The sequence below is a fragment of the Carcharodon carcharias genome, chromosome 18, assembly GCF_017639515.1.
Source record: "Carcharodon carcharias isolate sCarCar2 chromosome 18, sCarCar2.pri, whole genome shotgun sequence".
NCBI classification, from domain to species: Eukaryota; Metazoa; Chordata; class Chondrichthyes; order Lamniformes; family Lamnidae; genus Carcharodon; species Carcharodon carcharias.
This window is the reverse complement of record NC_054484.1, coordinates 98,642,364-98,668,593: the sequence shown is the minus strand read 5'-3', so window position 1 is coordinate 98,668,593 and position 26,230 is coordinate 98,642,364. Positions and strand designations below refer to the sequence as shown.

The 26,230-nt window shown below is 47.7% G+C and overlaps 1 protein-coding gene across 1 annotated transcript in view; it reads left to right on the top strand.

The window, feature by feature from the left end:
- LOC121290488 (guanylate cyclase soluble subunit beta-2-like) overlaps positions 1–26,230 on the top strand; it is a 69,143-nt gene that overhangs the window by 30,372 nt on the left and 12,541 nt on the right. The window contains exons 8-14 of the mRNA XM_041210925.1: positions 1,766–1,877; positions 4,464–4,567; positions 5,907–6,123; positions 8,144–8,464; positions 15,184–15,332; positions 17,635–17,781; positions 24,140–24,294. Of these exons, the coding sequence (XP_041066859.1) occupies positions 1,766–1,877; positions 4,464–4,567; positions 5,907–6,123; positions 8,144–8,464; positions 15,184–15,332; positions 17,635–17,781; positions 24,140–24,294 (1,205 nt within the window). The remainder of the gene's footprint in view (positions 1–1,765; positions 1,878–4,463; positions 4,568–5,906; positions 6,124–8,143; positions 8,465–15,183; positions 15,333–17,634; positions 17,782–24,139; positions 24,295–26,230) is intronic.

Sequence of the window (26,230 nt, the reverse complement as noted above, 5' to 3'; positions counted from 1 at the left end):
TATGAAATGTTTTTACTCTATGCCACACTTCTGGCAAATATGTAGCATTAATGATTATGTCCCAAGTTACTCCCAGCTTTCCAGCAGGCTCACTTGTCCCTATCATGCCAGGTTGAATCTTCCAGTGTCCTTTGAAAATCATTCCACCAGCAAAACCACCTGGGCGACTCCTTGTTCCTTAAATCTCCAAAAGTCTCATCTATTCCATCCTTTTCTCTTCAAACAGAGAACCAGCTCTCATCAGCATCCTGCTTGGTTGATAACACAAAAACAGTGCTTCCTGCTCTTCACAGTAGTAGCTCCTTTTGTCCCTTTCTCTTTCCATGTTTCTGTGTGTCGGTCTACAAAAAGCAGCTGTCCCTCTTTCCATGTCAAGATGTGAAAACTGTCACTTAATTTCAATACGTTTTGGTTTGGCTTTCTTTCCCCATGACAACCAGATCACATTGGCCTTTCTATGGACAGATGTTTAGTGTGAGCTCACTATCCCCCTTTCTAGAATATTCTCTTTCACTTTAAATTAAAGGAGACATTTTAAAACATCATTGTTTTGTAAAGCCCCACATTTATAACAGCATTGATGGCGTTAAGAGTCATCAACACCCTAACATCGCATGGTAGAACTGCTGTGAATACAATGGATGTGGGGTGATGGCTGTGAGAGTTGGGTGTTTAATATCGTGTTCAGAGGGGAAGGAGGAATCTGTTCATTTATACAGAGAGTTATTGGGGCGCAAAATACCAATCAGAAACGTTGGTGTTAGCAAAATTTGTATGCCTTTTAAAAGGGAAGTAGATAACGATTTTAAAGAAGTGTGGGGAAGTAATATGGGAATGCACAGTTGTTTCAGATTGTTCAACAGGTGTGATGGGCTGAAAGGCCTCCTTCAACGCTAAGTGATTCTATGGGACTGATTTCAATTTGAATTAACGGGTATAATAATCTCAGAACAGGCCAACAGCTTTAAGGCCCCCTTAGTGCCAGTGATGTGCTTGCTGCCATTTTAAAAGGGGCCTACTGCTGGGTGCCAAAAGCCTCTTTTAGGAAGTCAGTCCATTTCTTCCAAAAGTGCTGCCAACTGAGCCAAGACCTAAAAAAGCAGGTTGAATATTGAGCATGCACGTATTAGTCAGGGTGAACTGACAGCAGAAATCTACTACTAACATCTCTGTACGTTGTTTTATTTATGTGCCGTATATGTAGAGGGAAATGTTCCACTTCTCCAGCCAATAGAGTTTCTAACTCTCATTTCACAGAGGTTTCATCATTTGACTTCCCACCTCCAACCATCCCCTCCCCCCCCCAGGTTCCTTCATTGGCCATCCGACATGTCCATTCTTGTGCCGCCCCCCACCCCCCACCTTCGCACACACAGTGGAGAGTGAACAGATTGTTCTTTACCTGAGTGAATAATTCTTGACCACCAGTAAAGCAGCCTCTTCCGCTGCCTCCCCCCATCTCCAATATTTTTATAGCCAATAAATAAGTGTTCAAAGAAAATTTAAACAAAATGTCATTTTTTTTTTTAAAGCCCCGACCATTTGATTTCAGTTTTCTCACTCCAGTGCCCTTGGGTCAGATCTTTACTCCTGCAGGGTTGGCAATCAACTGGCTGAGGGCTAGCCTGGCTGAGAAGATCACCGACCCATTATGGAGCCCACTTGGTTTCACTTACATTGGTTTCTGCTCAAGTTGAGACTCACCGCTAGGGAAGGTATATGCATCTCCTCAGAAACTGATTTCCTTTCTGACTTTGTACCATAGGAGATTGAGAGGTATTTGCATAAGATGAAGGAGAGATATCGCGCACTGTCGCACTGCTCAGTCAAGAGGACACACTGGGACATTCTCAGAAACATTGTGAAATTTGGCCAAAGTATGTTTCATTATATATAATAACTATGCTTTAAATGATATTGTTTATTGACAGAGCACTTAAAGGTCACCAGAATTCCTTAGGGAAGGCCTTCCTTTTGCTATATTTCTCGTATTTCCCGACTGTTAGTATCAAGGAATGCTTTAATCCTTTGGTTAAAGAACACTCAGGACATTCTTTAACCCGAATGGGATTAAGTGCAACATGGGAGCTGACCTCTCGGCCCTGTGTTCAAATTCATTCTCCAGATGAGCAAATATTCCCAATCCCATTTATCTGGCTCTGTTTCTACAGACTTTACCCCTTTTCTCTTCATACTGGAGAGACAGGGTGAGGTGAGGGGTGACACTGGGGGGGGGGGGTGGGGGGGGGGGGGAGAGACACTTGCAGGGTGGAAGTCTGGGGGGAGGGATTTGGGGAAGAGAGGCTTGGGGAGAGACTTGGGCAGACAGAGGTTGGGGGAAGAGAGACTGGAGGACTGTGGGGGGAGAGACGGGGAGAGATTGGGGGAAGAGAGAGATTTGGGGAGATGGAGGAAGATGTGGTGAGACTTTAGGGGAGATAGAGACTGCGGGGGGGGGAGAGAAACTGGAGGGGAGTTTGAGGGGAGAGAGATTGGGGGAGAAATGGGAGAGAGACTTGGGGAGATGGGGGAGAGACTTTAGGGGAAAGAGAGTGGGGGCAAAGACAGAGGGGAGTGTGGCAGGGAGAGATGGGGGAGAGGGACTAGGGGAGAGGCTGGGGAGAGAGAAATTGGGGGGAGAAAGACTGGGGGAGAGACTCGGGAGAGAGATTATGGGGAGAGACTGAGTGGGGAGAGTGACTGCTGGAGGAAGATGGGGGGAGCGAGAGACTGGGGGAGCGAGAGACTGTGGGGGAGAGAGACTGGGGAGAGATTAGGGAGGGTGGGAATGAGGAAGGCTGGAGAGAAAGAGAGAGAGAAGAAGGGAGAGGAGGAGAGACTAGGAGGAGAGACTGTGGGATGGAGTTGGGGAGAGAAAGATGGTGGGAAGGAGACTGAAGGGCCTGGGGAGAGAGAAACTGGAGGGGATGGGAATTGGGGTGAGAGTCTAAAGGGGGTTCTGGGGGAGGGGACTGGGGAGAGAAACTGGGAGAGAGATGGGAAGAGAGACTGGGGGGAATAGGTCTGGGGGTGAGAGAGACTGGGGAGAAAGAATCTGCAGAGAGACATTATGGGGGGCGAGAATGGGGGAAAGAGACACTGGGGGAGAGAGAGACGAGGGGACAGAGACTGGGGGAGAGCGAGAGAGAGAGAGACTGGGGAGAGAGACTGTGGGGAGAGAGAGAGAAAGAGAGATAACGAGACAATAGGGGGAAGGGAGAAAAGAGAGAAGTCTGGTGGGGACAGAGAGAGAGAGAAAGAGAGAGAGAGAGAGAGATAGAGAGAAAAGGAGAGAGAGTGAGAAAAGGAGAGAGAGAGAGAAAAGGAGAGAGAGAGAGAAAAGGAGAGAGAGAGAGAAGGAGAGAGAGAGAGAGAGAGAGAGAGAAGGAGAGAGAGAGGAGAGAGAGGGAGAGATAACCGGGGGATAGAGTGAGTGTCTCAGTTGGTTTTCCCTGGTGTACTGGTTTAGTAACACTGACCAGTTGGCTTCAAGTTTCAGTCGAACCAGCTAACTTGTCAGCTGGTTCCACTTATTTCCAACTGGCTCCAGTTGAACCAGTTAACAGATGAACATTAAAGTTGGCTGAAAGATATTGGTGCCAACCGGAGAACAAGGAATCCCAACTGATTTCTGATGCCCAGTTAGAAATAACAGTTGATTTGGTAACTTTCAGTCGATAATTTCAATTGGTTTCAATTGTCTTTTCCTATCTAAAGTTGACATAATTCCTACCTCAACCACTAACTCAAGGTGAATTGCCCAGTCTCACAACTCTCTGTGTAAGGAAGTTTCTCCTACCCTCTGCTATAAATCAGGTATCCATGACCCTTCATTCTTAAGCCCTAAACTACTGGAAACAGTCTGCTTCCACCTACACCCATCCTTTCATAATTTAAGACACATCAATCAAATCTCCTTATCTTGCTTTGTTCCAATGAAAGTGACCCTACTTTTCATGTCCCTGGATTTGGATGTCCTTGTCGCAGGCTGGTGGTAGCAGTTCAAATTTAATCAGTTACCTTTTGAAGTCCAACCACTGTTGTTAAATCAACAAAGATGGCAACCATTTTGTACATGGCACTGAGAGAAATGACTGGTCAGTGAACCTGTATTTTGGCATGTTGGAATTGAAGCAGAAAAGTTAACCGAAGCACTGGGAGAACTCCCTGTTCTTGTTCAAGGAGTGACGTGAGATTTTTGATGACCTTTCTGAGTCATCAGAATGGGAACCCTTGTCCTTGTGGTCCGCTTCCCACCTCAGATTCAGGTTGGTGCCGGGTTCAAACCCCACTTTTAACTCCAAGCTGAGAATGCTGACTCTGAATTAAAGAGCAGGCTATCAGTCCACCTACCAAATACCCATAATGACTTTCCACTCGTATTTAGTTCTCCTGTATAAAAAAAAAGTCATTGGAATTGTGCAGAAAAGTTCACTAATTACTCAATGCTTTCCTATTACTAGGTAACTTGCCACGTTCTTTTGAGCCAGTTTATCCGGAGAGGCTCTGGATTGACAGAAAAGCTTTCTGCGATGCATTTCCTTTCCACATAGTCTTTGATGATGAGGTAAAACTTTCTTTGCTGTTGCTGAGTTATTTTATTGTCTTGAATTCAGAAAGTGAATGTTGAAATTCCCTGAGATTATTAAACTGGAAAGGGGAATGCAGTGTTGAGTTGGAGGGAGAAGTCAGAGATCTACAAAAACAGCTTGATGGAGTTTGTAAATGGATTCAGTAATGGGAGATGGAGGTCAGTACAGGCAAGTGTGACATAATGCACACACACCAACTTAAACATTCACTCTCTCAACCACCAGCACACAGCTCGCCAAGGATCCTCTAACAGCAACTTCCAAACCACTATGTTTTTAAGTTTCTGGAGTGGGGCTTGAATCCATGAGCTTCTGACTATAGCAGTGAGAGTGCTGCCACTGAGATATGGCTGACAGCTAAATATCAACTTGTTTAAATTGAAGTAAAAGGAAGTATTCAATGAACGGCATGGCACTAGGAAGTTCTGTGGAACAAAGGGACCTTGGTGTCTGTGTCCATAGATCTCTGAAGGCGGAGGGACATGTTAATGGGGTGGTGAAAAAGGCATATGGGACACTTGCCCTTATCAGTCGAGGCATAGATTACAAAAGTAGGGAGCTCATGTTGGAGTTGTATAGAACCTTGGTGAGGCCACAGCTGGAGTATTGTGTGCAGTTCTGGTCGCCACATTATAGGAAGAATGTGATTGCAATGAAGGGGGTGCGGAGGAGATTCACCAGGATGTTGCCTGGGATGAAACATTTAAGTTATGAAGAGAGGTTGGATAGATTTGGATTGTTTTTGTTGGAGCAGAAAAGACTGAGGGGCGACCTGATCGAGGTGTACAAGATTACGAGGGGCATGGACAGGGTGGATAGGGAGCAGCTGTTCCACTTAGTTGAAGGGTCAGTCACAAGGGGGCATAAGTTCAAGGTGAGGGGCAGGAGGTTTAGGGGGGATGTGAGGAAAAACCTTTTTACCCAGAGGGTGGTGAAGGTCTGGAATGCACTGCTTGGGAGGGTGGTGGAGGCGGGTTGCCTCACATACTTTAAAAAGTACCTGGATGAGCACTTGGCACATCATAACATTCAAGGCTATGGGCCAAGTGCTGGTAAATGGGATTAGGTAGGTAGGTCAAGTGTTTCTCACATGTCGGTGCAGACTCGATGGACCGAAGGGCCTCTTCTGCATTGTGGTTCTGTGATTCTGTGAAAGTCTGATGCCAGTAATGAGACACAATCAATATACTTGTCTATGATTTCCTTGTTGCGGAGTTATCCTGGAAGTCTCCTTTGTGACAGCATTGACTAAAGGCTGTGACGTTTTTTCCATCCCAGAAAATACTGCCTAAAGTTAATTTCTTATTGCTATAGTTAAAGGTCAAGCAGGCAGGAGTGAATATCCAGAAGCATGTGCCAGGACTACAAACAATGAACATTCGAGTTGATGAATACTTCACAATCACCCATCCAGCAGTGCCCTTTACCATTTCCAGCATTAGGAAATTTATCAACAGTCAGTTTGTACTCAAAGCACGGAGAGAAATGATGCCGGAGTCTTGGAAAACTCAACCACTGCTGAAACTCCGAGGTACATTCAGAACCGTTAGCTGAATAGCACGTGAATTTGTGTTAAACTCCCATATCATGCTTCAGCCCACCTTTACAGGGACTGCAGAAGCCTTAGCTCCCTTCCCAAATGAACCTTCTCCATTTTAGTTGGTTACAAGCCAGGGTCTCCCAGGGATTGGTGGGTTTTTGTGATCCCTTCAGGGATGCTTTCAGGACATAACTACAGGGTTTCAGCTGTCCTCTTGGGACTCTCCTGGTAAGACAGAGTTCCGAGTAGAGCAGTTGCTTTGAGGGTCTGTTCAGGTACCACAGGAACCTTAATACTCTGCACAGCCCTTAGCCCACCTGTACAGGTAGTGGACCTCGATATGCAGTGTACAGCCCTTATGTTTACCTGTACAGGTAATCACCTCTAAATTCAGTGTACAGCCTTTATGTTTACCTGTACAGGTAATGACCTCTATATGCAGTGTACAGCCCTTATGTTTACCTGTACAGGTAATGACCTCTATATGCAGTGTACAGCCCTTATGTTTACCTGTACAGGTAATTACCTCTATATGCAGTGTACAGCCCTTATGTTTACCTGTACAGGTAATTACCTCTTTATGCAGTGTACAGCCCTTATGTTTATCTGTACAGATTATGTGCTTTTTTATGCAGTGTACAGCCCTTATGTTTACCTGTACAGGTAATGGCCTCTATATGCAGTGTACAGCCCTTATGTTTACCTGTACAGGTAATTACCTCTATATGCAGTGTACAGCCCTTATGTTTACCTGTACAGGTAATTACCTCTTTATGCAGTGTACAGCCCTTATGTTTATCTGTACAGATTATGTGCTTTTTTATGCAGTGTACAGCCCTTACTGTACAGGTGATGCACTGATTCTATCTCGCCTGTACAGGTACCACCCAGTCCTTAGCCCACCTGTACAGACCCAGTGTAGATTTTAAGCTCCTATCGTGCTCATCAAATATCATGTGGCCAGCCGATCACTAAACTCTGGCAGGACATTGCTGAAACTCCTTGGAAGATGGTGGCAACTCAACACGGTTACACCTCCATTTCCTGGAGTTTTGCCTTGCCATGCAAGGGGGGCAGAGCTCTTCCCCAACCCTTTGAAGGCAAATGTTGGGAAGGGAGTGGAGCCCACGATGGGGACTCCCTCAGCCAAGGATTCCTGCACCAGTTTCTCAGCCAGGACTTGGAATTGTCGTGGAGGCTAGAAGGCTGAGTGAGTAGAGGGATAACAGCCTTCACAAGGGCTTATAATCCTGAGGTAAAACAGAGCGTTGGAAATACTCAGCAGGTTAGGCAGCATCTGGGGAGAGAGCAACAGAGCCAACATTTCAGGACGCTGACTCTTCATCAGTTCTGATGACCAGGCCTGCCATTTGAGGTGGCCCAGCTAATAAATGGAGTTGCATCAAACCTATAACCTCAGGGTAGTTAGCGATTGGCAATAAATGTTGGCCTTGTAAGTGCTGATGGAGAATGAATACATTAAACATTAATTAAGAATTTAAAATTCCTGGAATTAAGGGATATGGGGAGTGGGAGGGAAAATCAAGCCCATATAATCCACAATGGTATGGAATGGCAGAGCAGGCTCGATGGGCTGTGTGGTCTACTCCTGATGCTTTTTCTTATGTTCTTAGAATGTAGACCAATCTGATGGGATCCAGGCCAGCGGGAACTCCCAAAGGCCACCCGGAGTTTGGTCAAAGAGTGCCAGGAGTGTTAGGGTGGGGGCAGAGGGTGTTTGCTGGAGATGGTAGACAAGTGCTGGAGATGTGCCCAGTGTGGTATTTGTGCCAGCCTGCCCCAGGCAAATGAGATGGCCTCCCAATGACACCAGTACCGGAGGGTGTGATACTTAACCTAACTACTGGAACCTTAACCTACAGAACTATGGGGCGTAGCCATCTATCGTGAGAAACGTAAACATTGCAGGTTACAGTTTACAAGAAGTGTTTCATTGTTTTGCCGTTGGTAGAATTCTGATACACGATGGATTTTTTTCTCTTTCTTTTAGGACAAATGCTCTGGATGGGAATGATCCAATGCATGATTTACCTGTGCTCGCCACAATTGCGCTGCCTCCAAGAACTGGAGGAGAGGAAGATGTACATTGCTGACATTGCCCAACATGACACGACCCGAGACCTCATCCTCCTCAACCAGCAGAGGCTGGCGGAGATCGAGCTGTCCAATCAGCTTGAACGCAAGAAGGAGGAGCTGAGGATCCTGTCCAAGAACCTGGAAGTGGAGAAGAAGAAAAGCGAGTTGCTGCTGTACGCCATGCTCCCTGAACACGTGGCCAATCTGCTGAAGGACGGCAAACGGGTAGAAGCAGGTAAGGACTCTCTCTTACAACTTCAACACGGCAGGCTCTGCAGGAAGACAAAACAAAATAGGGCTTGCATTTCTGGAGTGTCTTTCAGGATTCAAATCACTTCACAGTCAGTGAAACACTTTTTAAAGTGTTGTCACTGTGGAAATGCGGAAAAAGCCGCAGCCAATTAACACACTGTGAGGACCCACAAACAGTGACGAGGTAAGTTACTCTGCTTTAGTAACGAATATTGGCTTTGACACCAGGGAGAACTCCCCTGCTGTTCTTCAACTAATGTCATAGGGCCTATTACTTTTTTTATATTAGTTCATGGGATGTGGGCTTCGCTGGCTGGGTCAGCATTTATTGCCCATTCCTAATAGCCCTTGAGAAGGTGGTGGGGAGCTGCCTTCTTGAACCGCTGCAGTCCATGTGGTGTAGGTACACCCACAGTGCTGTTAGGGAGAGAGCTCCAGGACCCACTGACAGTGAAGGAACGGTGATATATTTCCAAGTCAGGGTGGTGAGTGGCTTGGAGGGGAACTTCCATTTTGTGGTGTTCCCATCTATCTGCTGCCCTTGTCCTTCTAGATGATAGCAATCATGGGTTTGGAAAGTGCTGTCTAAAAAGACTTGGTGAATTTCTGCAGTGCATCTTGTAGATGGTACACACTGCTGCTACTGTGCATCAGTGGTGGAGGGAGTGAATGTTTGTGGATGGGGTACCGATCAATCAGGCTGCTTTGTCCCTGGATGATGTCAAGCTTCTTGAGAATTGTAGTTGCACTCATCCAGGCAAGTGGAGTATATTCCATCACACTCCTGGCTTGTGCCTAGTAGATGTTGGATAGACTTTGTTGGGGTCAGGAGGTGAGTTACTCGTCACAGGATTCCTAACCTCTGACCTGCTCTTGTAGCCACAGTATTTATATGGCTAGTCCAGTTCAGTTTCTGGTCAATAGAAACCGCCCCACCCAGGATGTTGATATTGGGGGATTCAATAATGGTGATGCTATTGAATGTCAAGGGGAGATGGTTAGATTCTCTCTTGTTAGAGATGGTGATTGCCTGACATTTGTGTGGCATTAGTGTTACTTGCCACTTGTCAGCCCAAGTCTGGATATTGCCCAGTTCTTGCTGCATTTGGACATGGACAGCTTCAGTCACCTGACAGAGTAGACTAGGCCTTGGATTAACATACATTATAAAAAATGGCATCTCTGACAGAGCAGCATTCCCTCAGTCTGTTCTGGAAGTGTCAACCTGGAAATGAGCTCAACTCTCTGGAGTGGGACTTGAGTCCACTATCTTTTGATTCAGAAGGAAGTGTGCTAGCATTGGATTATGGCTAACATCTAAATCAGGATGAAGTCACTGCTAAATCAGGATGAAGTCACTGCTAAATCAGGATGAAGTCACTGCTAAATCAGAATCTAGTTACTGCTAAATCAGAATCCAGTCACTGCTAAATCAGAATCCAGTCACTGCTAAATCAGAATCCAATCACTAGTAAATCAGCATATAGTCACTGCTAATTCAGAACAGAATCACTGCTAAATCAGAACAGAATCACCGCTAAATCAGCATACAGTCACTGCTAAATCAGCATACAGTCACTGCTAAATCAGAATCCAGTCATTGAAAAATCAGAATCCAGTCACTGAAAAATCAGCATATAGTCACTGCTAATTCAAATATAGTCACTGCTAATTCAAATATAGTTACTTCTAATTCAGAGTACAGTCACTGCTGAATCAAATATAGTCATGGATAATTCAGAATACAGCCACTGATAAATCAGAATACAGTCACTACTAAGTACTACTCCTTTGAAATTGGATTGAACTCCATTTAGACAGTGTGTTTAGGCTCGGGGCCAGCAAACTTCAACTTTCCTTGTCCCCATGTGCCGTTTTCATTTATTGCATTGTGTCATATAGCACAATCTTGGGTGGATGATATTAATCCAGAATTTTTGGCAATGCAGAGTAACAGGCTAAAAGCAAAATACTGTGGATGCTGGAAATCTGAAACAAAAACAAAAATAGCTGGAAAAACTCAGCAGGTCTGACAGCATCTGCGGAGAGGAAGACAGAGTTAACGTTTCGAGTCCATATGACTCTTCATCAGAACATCTTCATCAGAGTAACAGGCTATTGGGTTAATCCGCCTCTGACCCTCTCCCACTGCTGTCCTCATACGTGATGGAAACCAGGCTGTGATCCAGTCTTTATCCTACAGGAAATGGTGGATAGGAAGTCTGCATTTTGCCCATCTCAATGCTCATTATGAATGCTTTAATATGCAGAATAAAACTGAAGTAACAATTTTTCATGCAAAAAGAGATTATGAATTTTTATAGCTCCTTTCATGACCATAGAATATCCTAAAGCACTTACAGCCTCTATTTCGAAGAGCATGAGGTTTCTTCTCGGTGTTCTAACCAATATTTATTCCTCAACCAACATTACTAAAACAGATTATCTGGTCATTAACTTGTTGCTATTTATGGGAGTTTGCTGTGTACAAATTGGCTGCTGTGTTTCTCACATTACGAAACTGACGACCCTTCAATAGTACTTCATTGGCTGTAAAGAGCTTTGAGACAGCCTGAGGTTGTGAAAGGTGCTATATAAATGCAAGATGTCCCTTTTACCTCTCTCAGGACCATGGTTTTGCAATTTTTAATATTTTTATGCATTTGTTGGGATTTTATTGCTGGATAATGGAATATTTTCCATTTCAGGCCCCCCACCACACCCCCCCCCCCCCCCCCAACTACTGTCTCTTGCGTCCTGCAGTCTCTCTAGGTGAGGCTGCCAGTCAGTATTGAATAGTGAACAGCTCTGTGCTTTAGGCCCAGGCCCAACACAAACTCAGTTCACCTTGTTCGCGGCTGCCAGAGGAAATCTTCATCCCCAACGGTCTGATCTGGCCCTGAACCTCGGCCCAAGAAGTGAAAGGTCAATTTGTATAGTTTCAATGGTCTAAATAAGAGTATGCGGCAAACTAACTGCCTCCCTCTCCATCCCCCCCAACATGCCGAGGGAAACTAGGGTCGCCCACTCTGGCAGGAGGTTTCGTCAACAGACCCCTGGCCTCCAGCCTTCCCGTCCCCAAACCCCTATCATTGGTCAGCTGACATCTCTAAACCTTGCTTTCCCCCACCAATGGAAATGTGACTAGATTCTTCACTATCCAATTGGGTGATTATTCTTCACTATCAAATAGCCTGTTTCTTTTTTTTTTTGCATTTCTTATCTTTAGAACTAATAAAGAAAAGTGTTCAAAGAAAATGGAAAGTAACAAATATTTTTCATGACTTTACTGCTGGGGTTGTCTGTAGCAGTATCCATGGTACCAATCCTTAATTCTTGGCGAGTCGGAGACAGTCCAGAATGACTAGCCACCCTCATCCTCGTGGTTGAGAATGAACCCAACATCGCCAATGCATCCTACACCCAAATTCCATTGATTACATAGTATCACATTGCATTTACAGCACAGAAGCTGGCCATTCAACCCAGCTAGCCCATGCCAGTGCTTATACTCATGTAAGTCTCCTCTCACCCCTCTTCACCTCACCCATCAGTGTAACCTTCTCTACATTTCTCCCTAATATGCCTGCCTAGCTGGCCCTTAAATGTACCCACACTGTCCAACTACACCATGTGCTAGTGATTTCCAAATTCTAACCACTTTCTGGGTAAAGATGTTTCTCCTGAAGTGATGCATTTATATTTTAAATGGAAATTGCTCATCAATCTTTGTGTAGGTTGGGGGTGAATGATGTGGTGACACAGGTGGGGGGCGTGAATGATGTGGTGACGCAGGTGGGGGTGAATGATCTGGTGACGCAGGTGGGGGGGGTGAATGATGTGGTGACACAGGTGGGGGGGTGAATGATGTGGTGACACAGGTGGGGGTGAATGATGTGGTGACACAGGTGGGGGGGGTGAATGATGTGGTGACGCAGGTCGGGGGGGGTGAATGATGTGGTGACACAGGTGGGGGGGGGTGAATGATGTGGTGACACAGGTGGGGGGCGTGAATGATGTGGTGACGCAGGTCGGGGGGGGTGAATGATGTGGTGACGCAGGTAGGGGGGGTGAATGATGTGGTGACACAGGTGGGGGGGGTGAATGATGTGGTGACACAGGTGGGGGTGAATGATGTGGTGACACAGGTGGGGGGTGAATGATGTGGTGACACAGGTGGGGGGGGTGAATGATGTGGTGACACAGGTGGGGGTGAATGATGTGGTGACACAGGTGGGGGGGGTGAATGATGTGGTGACACAGGTGGGGGGGTGAATGATGTGGTGACACAGGTGGGGGGGGTGAATGATGTGGTGACACAGGTGGGGGGGGTGACTGATGTGGTGACACAGGTGGTGGGGGTGAATGATGTGGTGACACAGGTGGTGGGGGTGAATGATGTGGTGACACAGGTGGGGGGGTGAATGATGTGGTGACGCAGGTGGGGGGGTGAATGATGTGGTGACACAGGTGGGGGGGTGAATGATGTGGTGACACAGGTGGGGGGGGTGAATGATGTGGTGACACAGGTGGGGGGTGAATGATGTGGTGACACAGGTGGGGGGGGTGAATGATGTGGTGACACAGGTGGGGGTGAATGATCTCGTGACGCAGGTGGGGGGGGTGAATGATGTGGTGACACAGGTGGTGGGGGTGAATGATGTGGTGACACAGGTGGGGGGTGAATGATGTGACACAGGTTGGGGGGGTGAATGATGTGGTGACACAGGTGGGGGGGGTGAATGATGTGGTGACACAGGTGGGGGGGGTGAATGATGTGGTGACACAGGTGGGGGTGAATGATGTGGTGACACAGGTGGGGGGTGAATGATGCAGTGACACAGGTGGGGGGGGGGCGTGAATGATGTGGTGACACAGGTGGGGGGGTGAATGATGTGGTGACACAAGTGGGGGGGGTGAATGATGCAGTGACACAGGTGGGGGGGTGAATGATGTGGTGACACAGGTGGGGGGTGAATGATGTGGTGACACAGGTGGGGGTGAATGATGTGGTGACACAGGTTGGGGGGGGTGAATGATGTGGTGACACAGGTTGGGGGGGTGAATGATGTGGTGACGCAGGTGGGGGGGGTGAATGATGTGGTGACACAGGTTGGGGGGGTGAATGATGTGGTGACACAGGTGGGGGGGTGAATGATGTGGTGACACAGGTGGGGGGGGTGAATGATGTGGTGACACAGGTTGGGGGGGGTGAATGATGCAGTGACACAGGTGGGGGGGTGAATGATGTGGTGACACAGGTGGGGGTGAATGATCTGGTGACGCAGGTGGGGGGGGTGAATGATGTGGTGACACAGGTGGGGGGTGACTGATGTGGTGACACAGGTGGGGGGGGTGAATGATGTGGTGACACAGGTGGGGGTGAATGATCTGGTGACGCAGGTGGGGGGGGGTGAATGATGTGGTGACACAGGTGGGGGGGGTGAATGATGTGGTGACACAGGTGGGGGTGAATGATGTGGTGACACAGGTGGGGGGGGTGAATGATGTGGTGACACAAGTGGGGGGGGTGAATGATGCAGTGACACAGGTGGGGGGGTGAATGATGTGACACAGGTGGGGGGTGAATGATGTGGTGACACAGGTGGGGGGTGAATGATGTGGTGACACAGGTGGGGGTGAATGATGTGGTGACACAGGTGGGGGTGAATGATGTGGTGACACAGGTGGGGGTGAATGATCTGGTGACGCAGGTGGGGGGGGTGAATGATGTGGTGACACAGGTGGGGGGGGTGAATGATGTGGTGACACAGGTGGGGGGTGACTGATGTGGTGACACAGGTGGGGGGGGGTGAATGATGTGGTGACACAGGTGGGGGGTGACTGATGTGGTGACACAGGTGGGGGGGTGAATGATGTGGTGACACAGGTGGGGGGGGTGAATGATGTGGTGACACAGGTGGGGGTGAATGATGTGGTGACACAGGTGGGGGGGGTGAATGATGTGGTGACACAGGTTGGGGGGGTGAATGATGTGGTGACACAGGTGGGGGGGTGATTGATGTGGTGACACAGGTGGGGGCGGTGAATGATGTGGTGACACAGGTGGGGGTGAATGATCTGGTGACCCAGGTGGGGGGGGTGAATGATGTGGTGACACAGGTGGGGGGGGTGAATGATGTGGTGACACAGGTGGGGGTGAATGATGTGGTGACACAGGTGGGGGGGGTGAATGATGTGGTGACACAGGTGGCGGGGGTGAATGATGTGGTGACACAGGTGGGGGGGTGATTGATGTGGTGACACAGGTGGGGGGGGTGAATGATGTGGTGACACAGGTGGGGGGGTGAATGATGTGGTGACACAGGTTGGGGGGGTGAATGATGTGGTGACACAGGTTGGGGGGGTGAATGATGTGGTGACACAGGTGGGGGGGTGATTGATGTGGTGACACAGGTGGGGGGGGTGAATGATGTGGTGACACAGGTGGGGGGGGTGAATGATGTGGTGACACAGGTTGGGGGGGTGAATGATGTGGTGACACAGGTGGGGGGGTGAATGATGTGGTGACACAGGTGGGGGGGGTGATTGATGTGGTGACACAGGTGGGGGGGTGAATGATGTGGTGACACAGGTGGGGGGGGTGATTGATGTGGTGACACAGGTGGGGGGGGTGAATGATGTGGTGACACAGGTGGGGGGGTGATTGATGTGGTGACACAGGTCTGTGCTTTGCTTTAGGAGATTTTGAAGAATGCACCATCCTCTTCAGCGATGTAGTGACTTTTACCAATATCTGTGCCGCCTGTGAGCCTATTCAGATTGTCCACATGCTCAACTCCATGTACTCCCGGTTCGATCGTATAACAACAGTCCATGATGTTTACAAGGTGAGTCAGGAACCATTAGCACCCAACTAAAGCGAAGGCCTCAACATGGAGACCACCAGCCCATCACTGTAAACAATCGAGATGTTAGATTGGGCAGAAAACATAGGGCAGAATTTTTAGCTCAGCGTCTGGGCGCCCTCCTGACCCGCTCAAGCATAAAATGGCGCGTGATGATGGGCGATATTTCAGTTGGCGGGGGCACACAGAAGTCGGAATGACACCCACTGATAATTAAGAGGACAATTAAGCCTAGTAAAGTTCCAATTATACCCAATTTTTCGTGGTGCGTCCAATCTTACGGTTGGCAGAGGGGTGAATCTGCCAGGCGGACTTTGCATTTTTGATCCAAGGGTGGGATGAGGTTTCCGTTATTAAACAAAAAAAAGAATCTACGGACAGAGTTTTCATCATGAATATGTTCAGGTGACTGATTCTGATGTGTGGACGTTTCTTTTCCAGATTTTAAAGTCTTTATTTATTGGTTTTAAATTCTTCAGCCCCCTGAGGCAGCTCTACGCCTTCCGGGAGCTTCCTCTCGGCGCCTGCGATTGCGTCAGCGCCCGCCCTCCTCCCGCCCCCATCCCGGCAGTGCTGCGACTTTTAGTGCGCATTTCACGCTGGATAGCCGTTAATTGGCAAGTCGGAGGCCGATCGTGGGGTGTGTTCCGTTCCCCGGCTGCTTCTGGGCCCGCCGATTGCACCCACGAACTGACCTAAGTGTCGGAGAACTCAGTGCATAAAAAACCTGTTCTCACCATCTCCCATCTGGTTCGTTGAAATTCAAGATCTCCAGCTAGAAGTAGAGGCCTGTTGAAACTGTACAGAGTGCAGAAGGAGGCCATTCAGTCCATGTGCCTGTACTAGCACTTTGAAAGAGCTAAGTAATTTGTCCCGTTCCCCAGCTCTTTCCCCATAGCCCTGCAATTTATTACTTTTCAAACGTTTATGTGATTTGAAAGTTACGATTGAATCTGCTCCCACCAGCCTTTTGGGCAGTGAATTCCAGATCACAACAACTCAGTGCATAAAAAAAAAATATTCTCACCATCTCCCATCTGGTTCTTTTGGGCCTATGCAAAAGTTTTGGCAGTTTTGGTAGTGGATCTCCCTACCCAGTTTTCCATCGCTACACTGTAGTGGGCAGTGTCGTAGAGGAAAATCCAACCCCAAAGTCACTTTCCTTTTTATCTCTGGTTAGCAGCCTTAGGGATCAATTGTCTGTTCCCTCCACCCAAGTGAGCTTCTAGCCTTTAGTCTGCTCTTTTCAGCATTTGCAGTATATTTATTTTACTTGATGAAATGTTGACCATCAGAGGAGTTGGGTGGTGATGCAAGGGAGCCATCAAAACTCTGCAAGCCATGCCAGCCAGTGATTCTTCCCATGGAAGGGCACCCGTGTGTTGTTAGGAGTTAGCCCCTCAGTCCATCAACTGGTTTTATAACATCTAACACAATCTGGCCTTTGCGCGATTATGTACATGAGGTTTTGACACCAAATTAATAAGACTCAAAATAAAAATGGAAACTCTAATCACATGCGGCTTCCTTCAGGCACATGATGCCAGTGGTCAGTAGCATTTAGTATCACTAGGGTAGAATTTTGTCTAGGTCTGTTTGCAGGCTCCACACACACCCCAACCAGGAGGCCCAAGATAGGGTTGCCAGTGGAGGTTTCATCACATGACCTGCCCCCCTCACTCCGGCTATTATTCAGCCAAAATACCCATCCTACTCCAACTGGAAAGCAAAAAGTCTCATTCCCCAATTGGATGGTGTTTGACTGTCAGCCACTTTTTTTCTCCCATTTTCAATATTTTTATATCTGGTAAAGGGAAATATTCAAAGAAAACGAAAAAAAAAAAATCCTTTTTGAATGCCCCGATGATTTTTCTCCAAGGTTGCACACAGCTGTGACCTGGAGATGGATCTTCAATTCCTGGGGACTCCAGACCAATCCTGGAGGGTTGGCAACCCGAGCCAAGATCAGCCTGCAGTTGGTGTTCAGGCCTCATTTCAATTATTCGGGTGAGCTGCTGCTGCCTGTCTGGCCTGTACGGACTGATTATTTTTGTTTGAATCGTCAATGCTAATTTTGAGAAAAGATGTTGAATGACACAGAACTTTGCGCGAGGAAAAACCCACAAAACACGGACTGGTCCACGATTAGGCTGGGGAGAATGGTAAATTTGTGGCCTTCCCCATCTTGAAATGGAACCTGTTCCATAAGGACTGAAGTACAAAGCTCTCTTGAGCTCTCTTTCTGGTTTGATGTGTAAATGAATGCACTTTGGGCCGTGTGTAGGTTGAGACCATTGGAGATGCCTACATGGTAGTCGGAGGCGTGCCCATTCCTATTGCAAGCCATGCGGAGAGAGTCGCCAACTTTGCCCTGGGAATGAGGGTGGCTGCAAGAAGTGTGAAGAATCCAGTTACTGGAGACCCTATTCAGGTACAAACTGTCATATAGACAGACAGCTGGTTCATGCTAGGCATGACTGTCACGATGATGTCTAGAAGGTTTACAGTTGCTGAATAAGGAATAGTTGCCACTTCTGGTGGGCTGCAGACCCAGCGAGGTTGCTGTTAGACTGCAGGCACATTTATCCAGTCAATGTGAGACGATGTCCCCATTATGTTATGCTAGCCCTCACCAAGATCCCAACGTTGTTTTCTTTCTTGGAACTCAAATTATCAAAGATATTATTACAAAATTGAAGTCAGATATTTCCAATGCAATTCAAAAATCACACTTTTGGTGGCAGGATGATACAGGTGTATTTAAAGTGATTATCTCGATGCCTTGGCCAATCTCCAGTCAACTTTCCCATCTCAAATGTAGGAGATGATCTCCAAGTATAGAGGGTCATGTGGGACAATAATCACCTGTAGCACTTGAGGGATTTTAACTCCCGTGGCCTGTTGGAATCAAACAGAAAGGTAGTTAAAATAAAGTGGGAGGCTTACCTCTGGCCTAAATTTCAGGCAGCAAAGACACTCACACAAAGGCAAGGAGGAGGGGGGGAGGGGGGGTCGGTGTTGGGGGTATGGACAGGCCCTTCATTAAATATGTAGATCAGGTCCCACTGACATCGTTGGGATTGGACAGCCATTTTAATCTGAGACAGACCAACCTTTCCCACCCAATAGGGTAAAGCTGGTGGAAGGAGGGGGACCAGGTGAAGAGAGCCCTCCAGGTGAGTTTATTTCATCCCTTCATGGGGTGGGAGGAGTAGGAATGCTCTTGTAAGCCTCACACAGGAAAGGTGGGCCTCTCATGCCTGGAATTCCCTTCATTCCCCTTCCCAAACCACTTACTAGCCCAGAATCCCCGTCCCCGCACTTATCCCTGGTCCCTGGCTGAAAGCCTCCACTCCGCCTCATTTCAATGGTTGGGTAGCCTTTTCCCACTGATTTCCTGGCTTTCTGGTTGGCGAGATGACCAGTCATCAAAATCGGCTGGTCTTCCTGTTGTCATGGGCATGATCGCTGAGCTGCTTTCCAAACTGGGAATTTAAATTTTCCCCTGTGATCTCTGATGTTATCTTTAAGATGCTGCTTTCCCACTCATGTGGCACTAACACTGGCTTTCAGCTGGGGATCCCAGTTCATTACTGGTGAGGCACTGACTGCTGAAATGATTGATCTCCAAAAAACAACAACCATCTTCCTTGTCCCAGATTCCCATTGACTTCAATGTTACTGGGGCTCCTTGACTCCACACATTGAGGATGGGGATATTTGTGGAGCCTCCTCCTCCTGCAGTGAGTTGTTTAATTGTCCACCACCATTCACGACTGGATGTGGCTGGACTGCAGAGCTTAGATTTGATCCGTTGATTGTGGGATTGCTTAACTCTGTCTATTGCATGCTGCTTCTGTTGTTTGCCATACATGTAATCTGATGTTGTAGCTTCACCAGGTTGGCACCTCATTTTTAGGTATGCCTGGTGCTGCTCCTGGCATGCCCTCCTGCACTTTTCATTGAACCAGGGTTATCCCCCAGCTTGTTGATAATGGTAGAGTGGGGGATATACCCAGGCCATGGGGTTACAGATTGTGGTTGTATACATTTCTGCTGCTGCTGCTGATGGCCCACAGGTCTCATGGATGTCCAGACGTGATCTGCTAGACCTTTTTGGAAGCTATGCCATTTAGCACAATGGTAGTGCCACACAACACAATGGATGGTATCTTCTGTGTGAAGATGGGACTTTGTCTCCACAAGGATTGTGCTGTGGTCATTTCGATGAATATTGCCATGAACAGATGCATCTCTGACAGGTAGATTGATGAGGGTGAGGTCAAGTAGGTTTTTCCTTCTTGTTGGTTCCTTCACCACCTGCTGAAGGCACAGTGCGGCACAAATATTCTTCAAGACTTAACCAGCTTGGTCAATAGTGGTATTACTGGATCATTCTTGGTGATGGATATTGAAGTCCCCCACCTAGAGTGCATTCTGTACCTTTGCTACCCTCAAAGTTCCTTCTAATTAGTGTTCACTATGGAGCAGCACTGATTCACCAGCTGAGGGGGGATGGTAGGTGATAATCAGTAGGAGGTTTCCTTGCCCATGTTTGACCTTTGTTTTATTCATTCCAGAGATGTGGGCTTCGCTGGTTGGGCCAGCATTTATAGCCCATCCCGAGTTGCCCTTGAGAAGGTGGTGGTGAGTTGCCTTCTTGAGCCCATGTGGTGTAGATATACCCACAGTGCTGTTAGGGAGTTCCAGTATTTTGACCTAGTGACAGTGAAGGAACGGCGATATATTTCCAAATCAGGATGGCAAGTGACTTGGAGGGGAATTTCCAGGTGGTGGTGTTCCCATCTGTCTGCTGCCCTTGTCCTTCTAGGTGGTAGTGGTTGTGGGTTTGGAAGGTGCAGTCTAAGGAGCCTTGGTGAATTACTGAAATGCACCTTGTAGATGGTATACACTGCTGCTACTGTGTGGCGGTGGGATAAGGGAGTGAATATTAGTGGATGTGGTGCCAATCAAGTGGTCTGCTTTGTTCTGAATGGTGTCCAGCTTCTTCAGTGTTATGGGAGCTGCACTCATCCAGGCAAGTGGGGAGTATTCCATCACATTCCTGACTTGTGCCTTGTAGATGGTGGACAGGCTCTGGGGAATTAGGAGGCGAGTTACTTGTTGCACAATTCCTAACCTCTGACCTGCTCTTGTAGCCACAGTATTTATATGGCTAGCCCAGTCCAGTTTAACCCCCAGGATGTTGATAGTGGGGGATTCAGTGATGGTAATGTCATTGAACATCAAGGGGAAATGGTTGGATTCTCTCTTGTTGGAGATGGCCATTGCCTGACACTCATGTGGCGCAAATGTTACTTGCCACTTGTCAGCCCAAGCGTGGATATTGTCCTGGTCTTGCTGCATTTGGACATAGACTGCATCAGTATCTGAGGAGTCATGAATAGTGCTGAACATTGTGCAATCATCAGCAAACATCCCCTCTTCGGACCTTACGATAGAAGGACGGTCATTGATGAAGCAGTTGAAGATGGTTGGGCCTAGGACACTACCCTGAGGAACTCCTGCAGTGATGCCCTGGAGCTGAGATGACTGATCTCCAACAACCCCAACCATCTTCCTTTGTGCTAGGTACGACTCCAGCCACGGAGAGTTTTCCCCCTGATTCCCATTTACTCCAGTTTTGCTAGGGCTCCTTGATGCCACACTCAGTCAAATGCTGCCTTGATGTCAAGGGCAGTCACTCTCACCTCTTTTGTCCATGTTTGAACCAAGGCTATAATGAGGTCAGGAGCTGAGTGGCCCTGGCGGAACCCAAACTGGGCACAGTGACCAGGTTATTGCTAATCAAGTGATGCTTGATAGCCCTGTTGATGACCCCTTCCATTACTTTACTGATGATGGAGAGTAGACTGATGAGGTGGTAATTGGCCGGGTTGGATTTGTCCTGCTTTTTGTGTACAGGACATACCTGGACAATTTTCCACATAGCCGGGTAGATGCCAGTGTTGTAGCTGTATTGGAACAGTTTGGCTAGGGGTGTGGCAGGTTCTGGAGCACAAGTCTTCAGTACTATTGCTAGAATATTGTCAGGGCCCATTGCCTTTGCAGTATCCAATGCCTTCAACCGTTTCTTGATATCACGTGGAGTGAATTGAATTGGCTGAAGACTGGCATCTGTGATGCTGGGGATCTACGGAGGAGGCCAAGATGGATCATTCACTCGATACTTCTGGATGAAGATTGTGGCAAATGCTTCAGCCTTATCTTTTGCACTGATGTGCTGGGTTCCTCCATCATAGAGGATGGGAATATTTGTGGAGCCTCCTCCTCCAGTGAGTTGTTTAATTGTTCACTACCATTCACGACTGGATGTGGCAGGACTGCAGAGCTTAGATCTGATCTGTTGGTTGTGGGATGGCTTAGCCCTGTCAATCACTTGCTGCTTATGCTGTTTGGCATACAAGTGGTCCTGCATTATTGCTTCACCAGGTTGACACCTCATTTTCATGTATGCCTGGTACTGCTCCTGACATGCCCTCCTGCATTCTTCATTGAACTAGGGTTGATCCCCTGGCTTGACGGTAATGGTAGAGTGGGGGATATGCCGGACCATGAGGTTACAGACTGTGTTCGAGTACAATTCTGCTGCTGCTGATGGCCCACAGCGCCTCATGGATGCCCACTCTTGAGTTGCTAGATCTGTTCAAAATGTATCCCATTTAGCACAGTGATAGTGCCACACAACACGATGGAGGGTATCCTCAATGTGAGGGCGGGACTTCGTCTCCACAATGACTGTGGGTGGTCATTCCTACTGATACTGTTATGGACAGATGCATCTGTCCATGGAGTCACACGTGGACCTGATGCCATGAGATCCAGAGTCGATGTCGAGGGCTCCCAGGGCAACTCCCTCCTGACTATATACCACTGAGCTGCCACCTCAACGTCTGGGACATTGTCTGTGAGATATGGTTCAGTGAATATGACTATCTCAGGCTGCTGTGTGACTAGTCTGTGGGACAGTTCTCCCACTTTTAGCACAACACCCAAGATGTTAGTAAGGAGGACTTTGCGGGGTCTATTGGGCACGATGTGCCATTAATGTTTCCGGTGCCTAGGTCAAGCCAGGTGGTCCATCCCGCATTTGTTCCTTTGTGATTTTTCAGCAGCATTTTGATACAACTGAGTGGCTTGCTTGGCCATTTCAGAGAGCAGTTAAGAGCCAACCACATTGCTGTGGGTCTGGAGTCATGTGGGCAAGACAGGGTCAGAATGACAGATTTCCTTCCCTAAAGGACATCAGTGAACTTTGAGCATGTCACCTTGTCATTTAATATGGCACAGTCGATCAATAATAATCTAATAGTGTCCTTAGTCAATGTAGTAATGCTTTGTTATAAAACCCACTCAGGAACTGAGCTATTTTCACTGAACTAACAACCCTTTGTTGCAACCATGGTAAACATAGAGGAAAATCTCCATTCAGTTTCAGAAGAAGTCCCACCAAAACCTTATGTCATCAGTTAGGGATGGGTAATTAATGCTGACCTTGACAGTGACGTCCACAACCTGAGATGAGCGTGGGGTTGTGGATGGTCAGGTCCAACCCCCAGACATGCTCTGACTGACACGCCTCTATCTGCAGGAGTGTGGGAGATGAAAAATTAGCCCCACAATTAAAATGGCCCAAGTGAAACATAGGTGTAATATCAGAGAGTGGGCCTTGTTTAATCTGATCTGGGCCCAGTAGTTATTTCAATTGGTAGTTTAATGTCATTTCAGAAAGATTTACCACTGAATGTAACCAATATCGGAAAATGTGACGGAACAGTAACAGCACCCAATCAAATATTAAAAACCAAAGGCTTTGAAATTCTGAGCTTAATGTGATTGGTGCATTTTGGCTCCATTTTTGTGGAAACATTCCTGTCCACCAATTCACAATAAAATGTGCCTGCGTCTCTCCTCCCAAAGGTGGCTCCCCTGGAGGCTGAATGTGCACTCCTGGCTTCCTCCCCCTTCTGGCCCTACCTTCCTCCTCAGAGGAGGTGCCTCCAGTGGAGAGCACAATCCCCATTCCCAGGGTAAGGGAAGGCTTCCTGAAAGCTGCCGGCCCCAAAAAGGATTTTACTGTAGAGCCCAGACCAAGGCTTTTACTCCTGTCCAAACAGCTGAAAGGAGTTTTGAAGCCTTCCTGTTCACACAGGCAAGTGTAAGTAACTTTCACAAATGTCTCCTACCCGCCTGCCCATTGTGCCTGTTTGACATCCTGAAGATCGCACGGGCTACGAAAAGTTCAGATCAATTGCTGCCTCAAGGGTCTTAACTGACCCGTTAATTGCTGGCGGGAGCGCATCCGAACTTATAGCACGCCCACCTTCCCAAATATCGTGATGGCGCACGTGATGTCAAGACGCTCGCCCGATGTCACCGCGCGTCATTTTACACGTGGGCGTGCGGGTCCCACCCCCACACACCAATGGGGAAATGCCCCTGATCTCCAACAGGAGCAACGCAGAAGCCACAGTGAAGCAACTTAAATGACCATTTTCATTCTTCACATAGTAACCTGGGGCGGGGTTGGAGGGGATGTTGGGTGGTGGGGGTGGGGTGAGGAGGAAGGTGTGGAGTTCCTTTAATCACCTGTGGGAGTTACTAGGAGAGCAGGAGAATCTGTGCAGGGTCTTAGTGTTCAGATGCCAATAACTGAAGACCGGAGGAGGATTATTTTTAACACAGCCGTAAAGTCAATGTAAAAATACTGACATATGAGAATGTGGGTTCTTCCAATGAATTGACATGACTTTCTTTTCCATAATCAGATCCGAGTCGGCATACACTCTGGACCAGTTTTGGCTGGAGTGGTTGGAGAGAAGATGCCCAGATACTGTCTATTTGGTGACACGGTTAATACTGCCTCAAGGATGGAGAGCCACGGAGTGCCAGGCAAAATCCACCTCAGCCCAACAGCGAACAGGTAGTGAATTCTGCCAACGCCACCTTGCCTCAGCTCAGCTGCTGTTGAAACACTTATCCATGCCTTTGTAACTTCCAGAGTTGAGCATTCCAATGCTACCCTGCTGTTTCTCATTTTGAACCTGTCAAAACTCTGGATCCCATATTTTAACTCACAACAAGGGCAGGATTTTTAGGTCAGTGTGCGGTGGTGATTGGTGGGCCTGGCAGCAGCTGGGGAATGGACCACAATCCACGATCAGTCTCCAACCGCGAGTTCACGCTGACTGGCCAATTAACGTGAAACACACGCTGAAATGCCCAGTGCTGCTGGGGTGGGGGCAGGAGGTGGGTGAGTGCTGACATAAACACGGGAGTGGGGGAGTACGAAATGAAAGCTCCCTGAAGGCAGAGAGCTGCCTCAGGGGGCTGAAGAATTTAAACCCAATAAATAAAGATTTTAAAATCCAGAAAAAAAGTCCACGCATCAGAATCAGTCACCTGAACATATGAAAATTTTGTCCATAGATTTTTATTTTATTTAAATTTAATAATGGAAACCATATCCCACCCTTGGATGAGGTTTCATCAAAATGCAAAGCCCGCCTGACAGATTTGCCCAAGAACCAACCGTAAGGTTGGATGGACCGCAAAAATCGGGGACAATTGGAACTTCAATCGGCTTAATTGCCCTCTTAATTCTTTCACGCGCACCCGCCCACTGAAATATCGCGCTATTTTACACTCGAGCAGGTCGGGCACGTGTCCACACATCCAGCTAAACACTCTGCCCCAAGTTCTGTTCACCCACTGTCCCTTGTGCTCACTGACCTACAATGTCTCTTGTTCTGACAACATCTCCATTCTAAGATTCTCATGCTTGTTTTCAAATCCCTATCTCCGTCTTTTACTCCAGTTCTACAACCCTCAGATCTCAATGCTCCTCTAATTCTGGACTACTCTTAAAAATTTATTCTTTCATCGGATGTGGACTTCACTGCCAAGACCTGCTTTTGTTCCGCATCCCTAATTGCCTTTGCTTAGTGGTTTCTTTGGCCATTTCAGAGGGCAGTTAAGGGTCAACCACATTGCTGTGGGTCTGGAGTCACCTGTAGGCCAGACCAGGTAATGACAGCAGATTTCCTTCCCTAAAGGACATTAGTGAACCAGATGGGTTTTTACAATAATCGACAATAGTTTCATAACAAAAACAGAAATACCTGGAAAAACTCAGCAGGTCTGGCAGCATCGGGGGAGAAGAGCAAAGTTGACATTTCGAGTCCTTATGACCCTTCAACAGAACTAAGTAAAACTAGGAAAGTGGTGAAATATAAGCTGGTTTGGGGTGGGTGGGGTGGGGTTTGGTGGGGGGGGGGGGGGGGGGGGGGGGGGGGGGGGGGTGGGGGGAAGGTGGGGGGGGTGGTTATTGGGACAAGCAGCCAGTGATAGGAGGAGATAACCAAAAGATGTCACAGACAAAAGAACAAAGAGGTGTTGAAGGTGGTGATATTATCTAAAAGAATGTGCTAATTAAGAGTGGAGAGCAGGACGAGCAAGGTAGCTCTAGCGGGGGTGCGGTGAAATAAACGATGGGTGGAATACATTTAAAAATAATGGAAATGGTTGGGAAAAGAAAAGTCTATATAAATTATTGGAAAAAACAAAAAGGAGGGGGAAGAAACGGAAAGGGGCTGGGGATAGAGGAGGGAGTTCAAGATCTAAAATTGTTGAACTCAATATTCAGTCCGGAAGGCTGTAAAGTGCCTAGTCGGAAGATGAGGTGCTGTTCCTCCAGTTTGCGTTGAGCTTCACTGGAACAATGCAGCAGGCCAAGGACGGACATGTGGGCATGAGAGCAGGGTGGAGTGTTGAAATGGCAAACGACAGGGAGGTCTGGGTAATGCTTGCGGACAGACCGAAGGTGTTCTGCAAAGCGGTCATCCAGTCTGCGTTTGGTC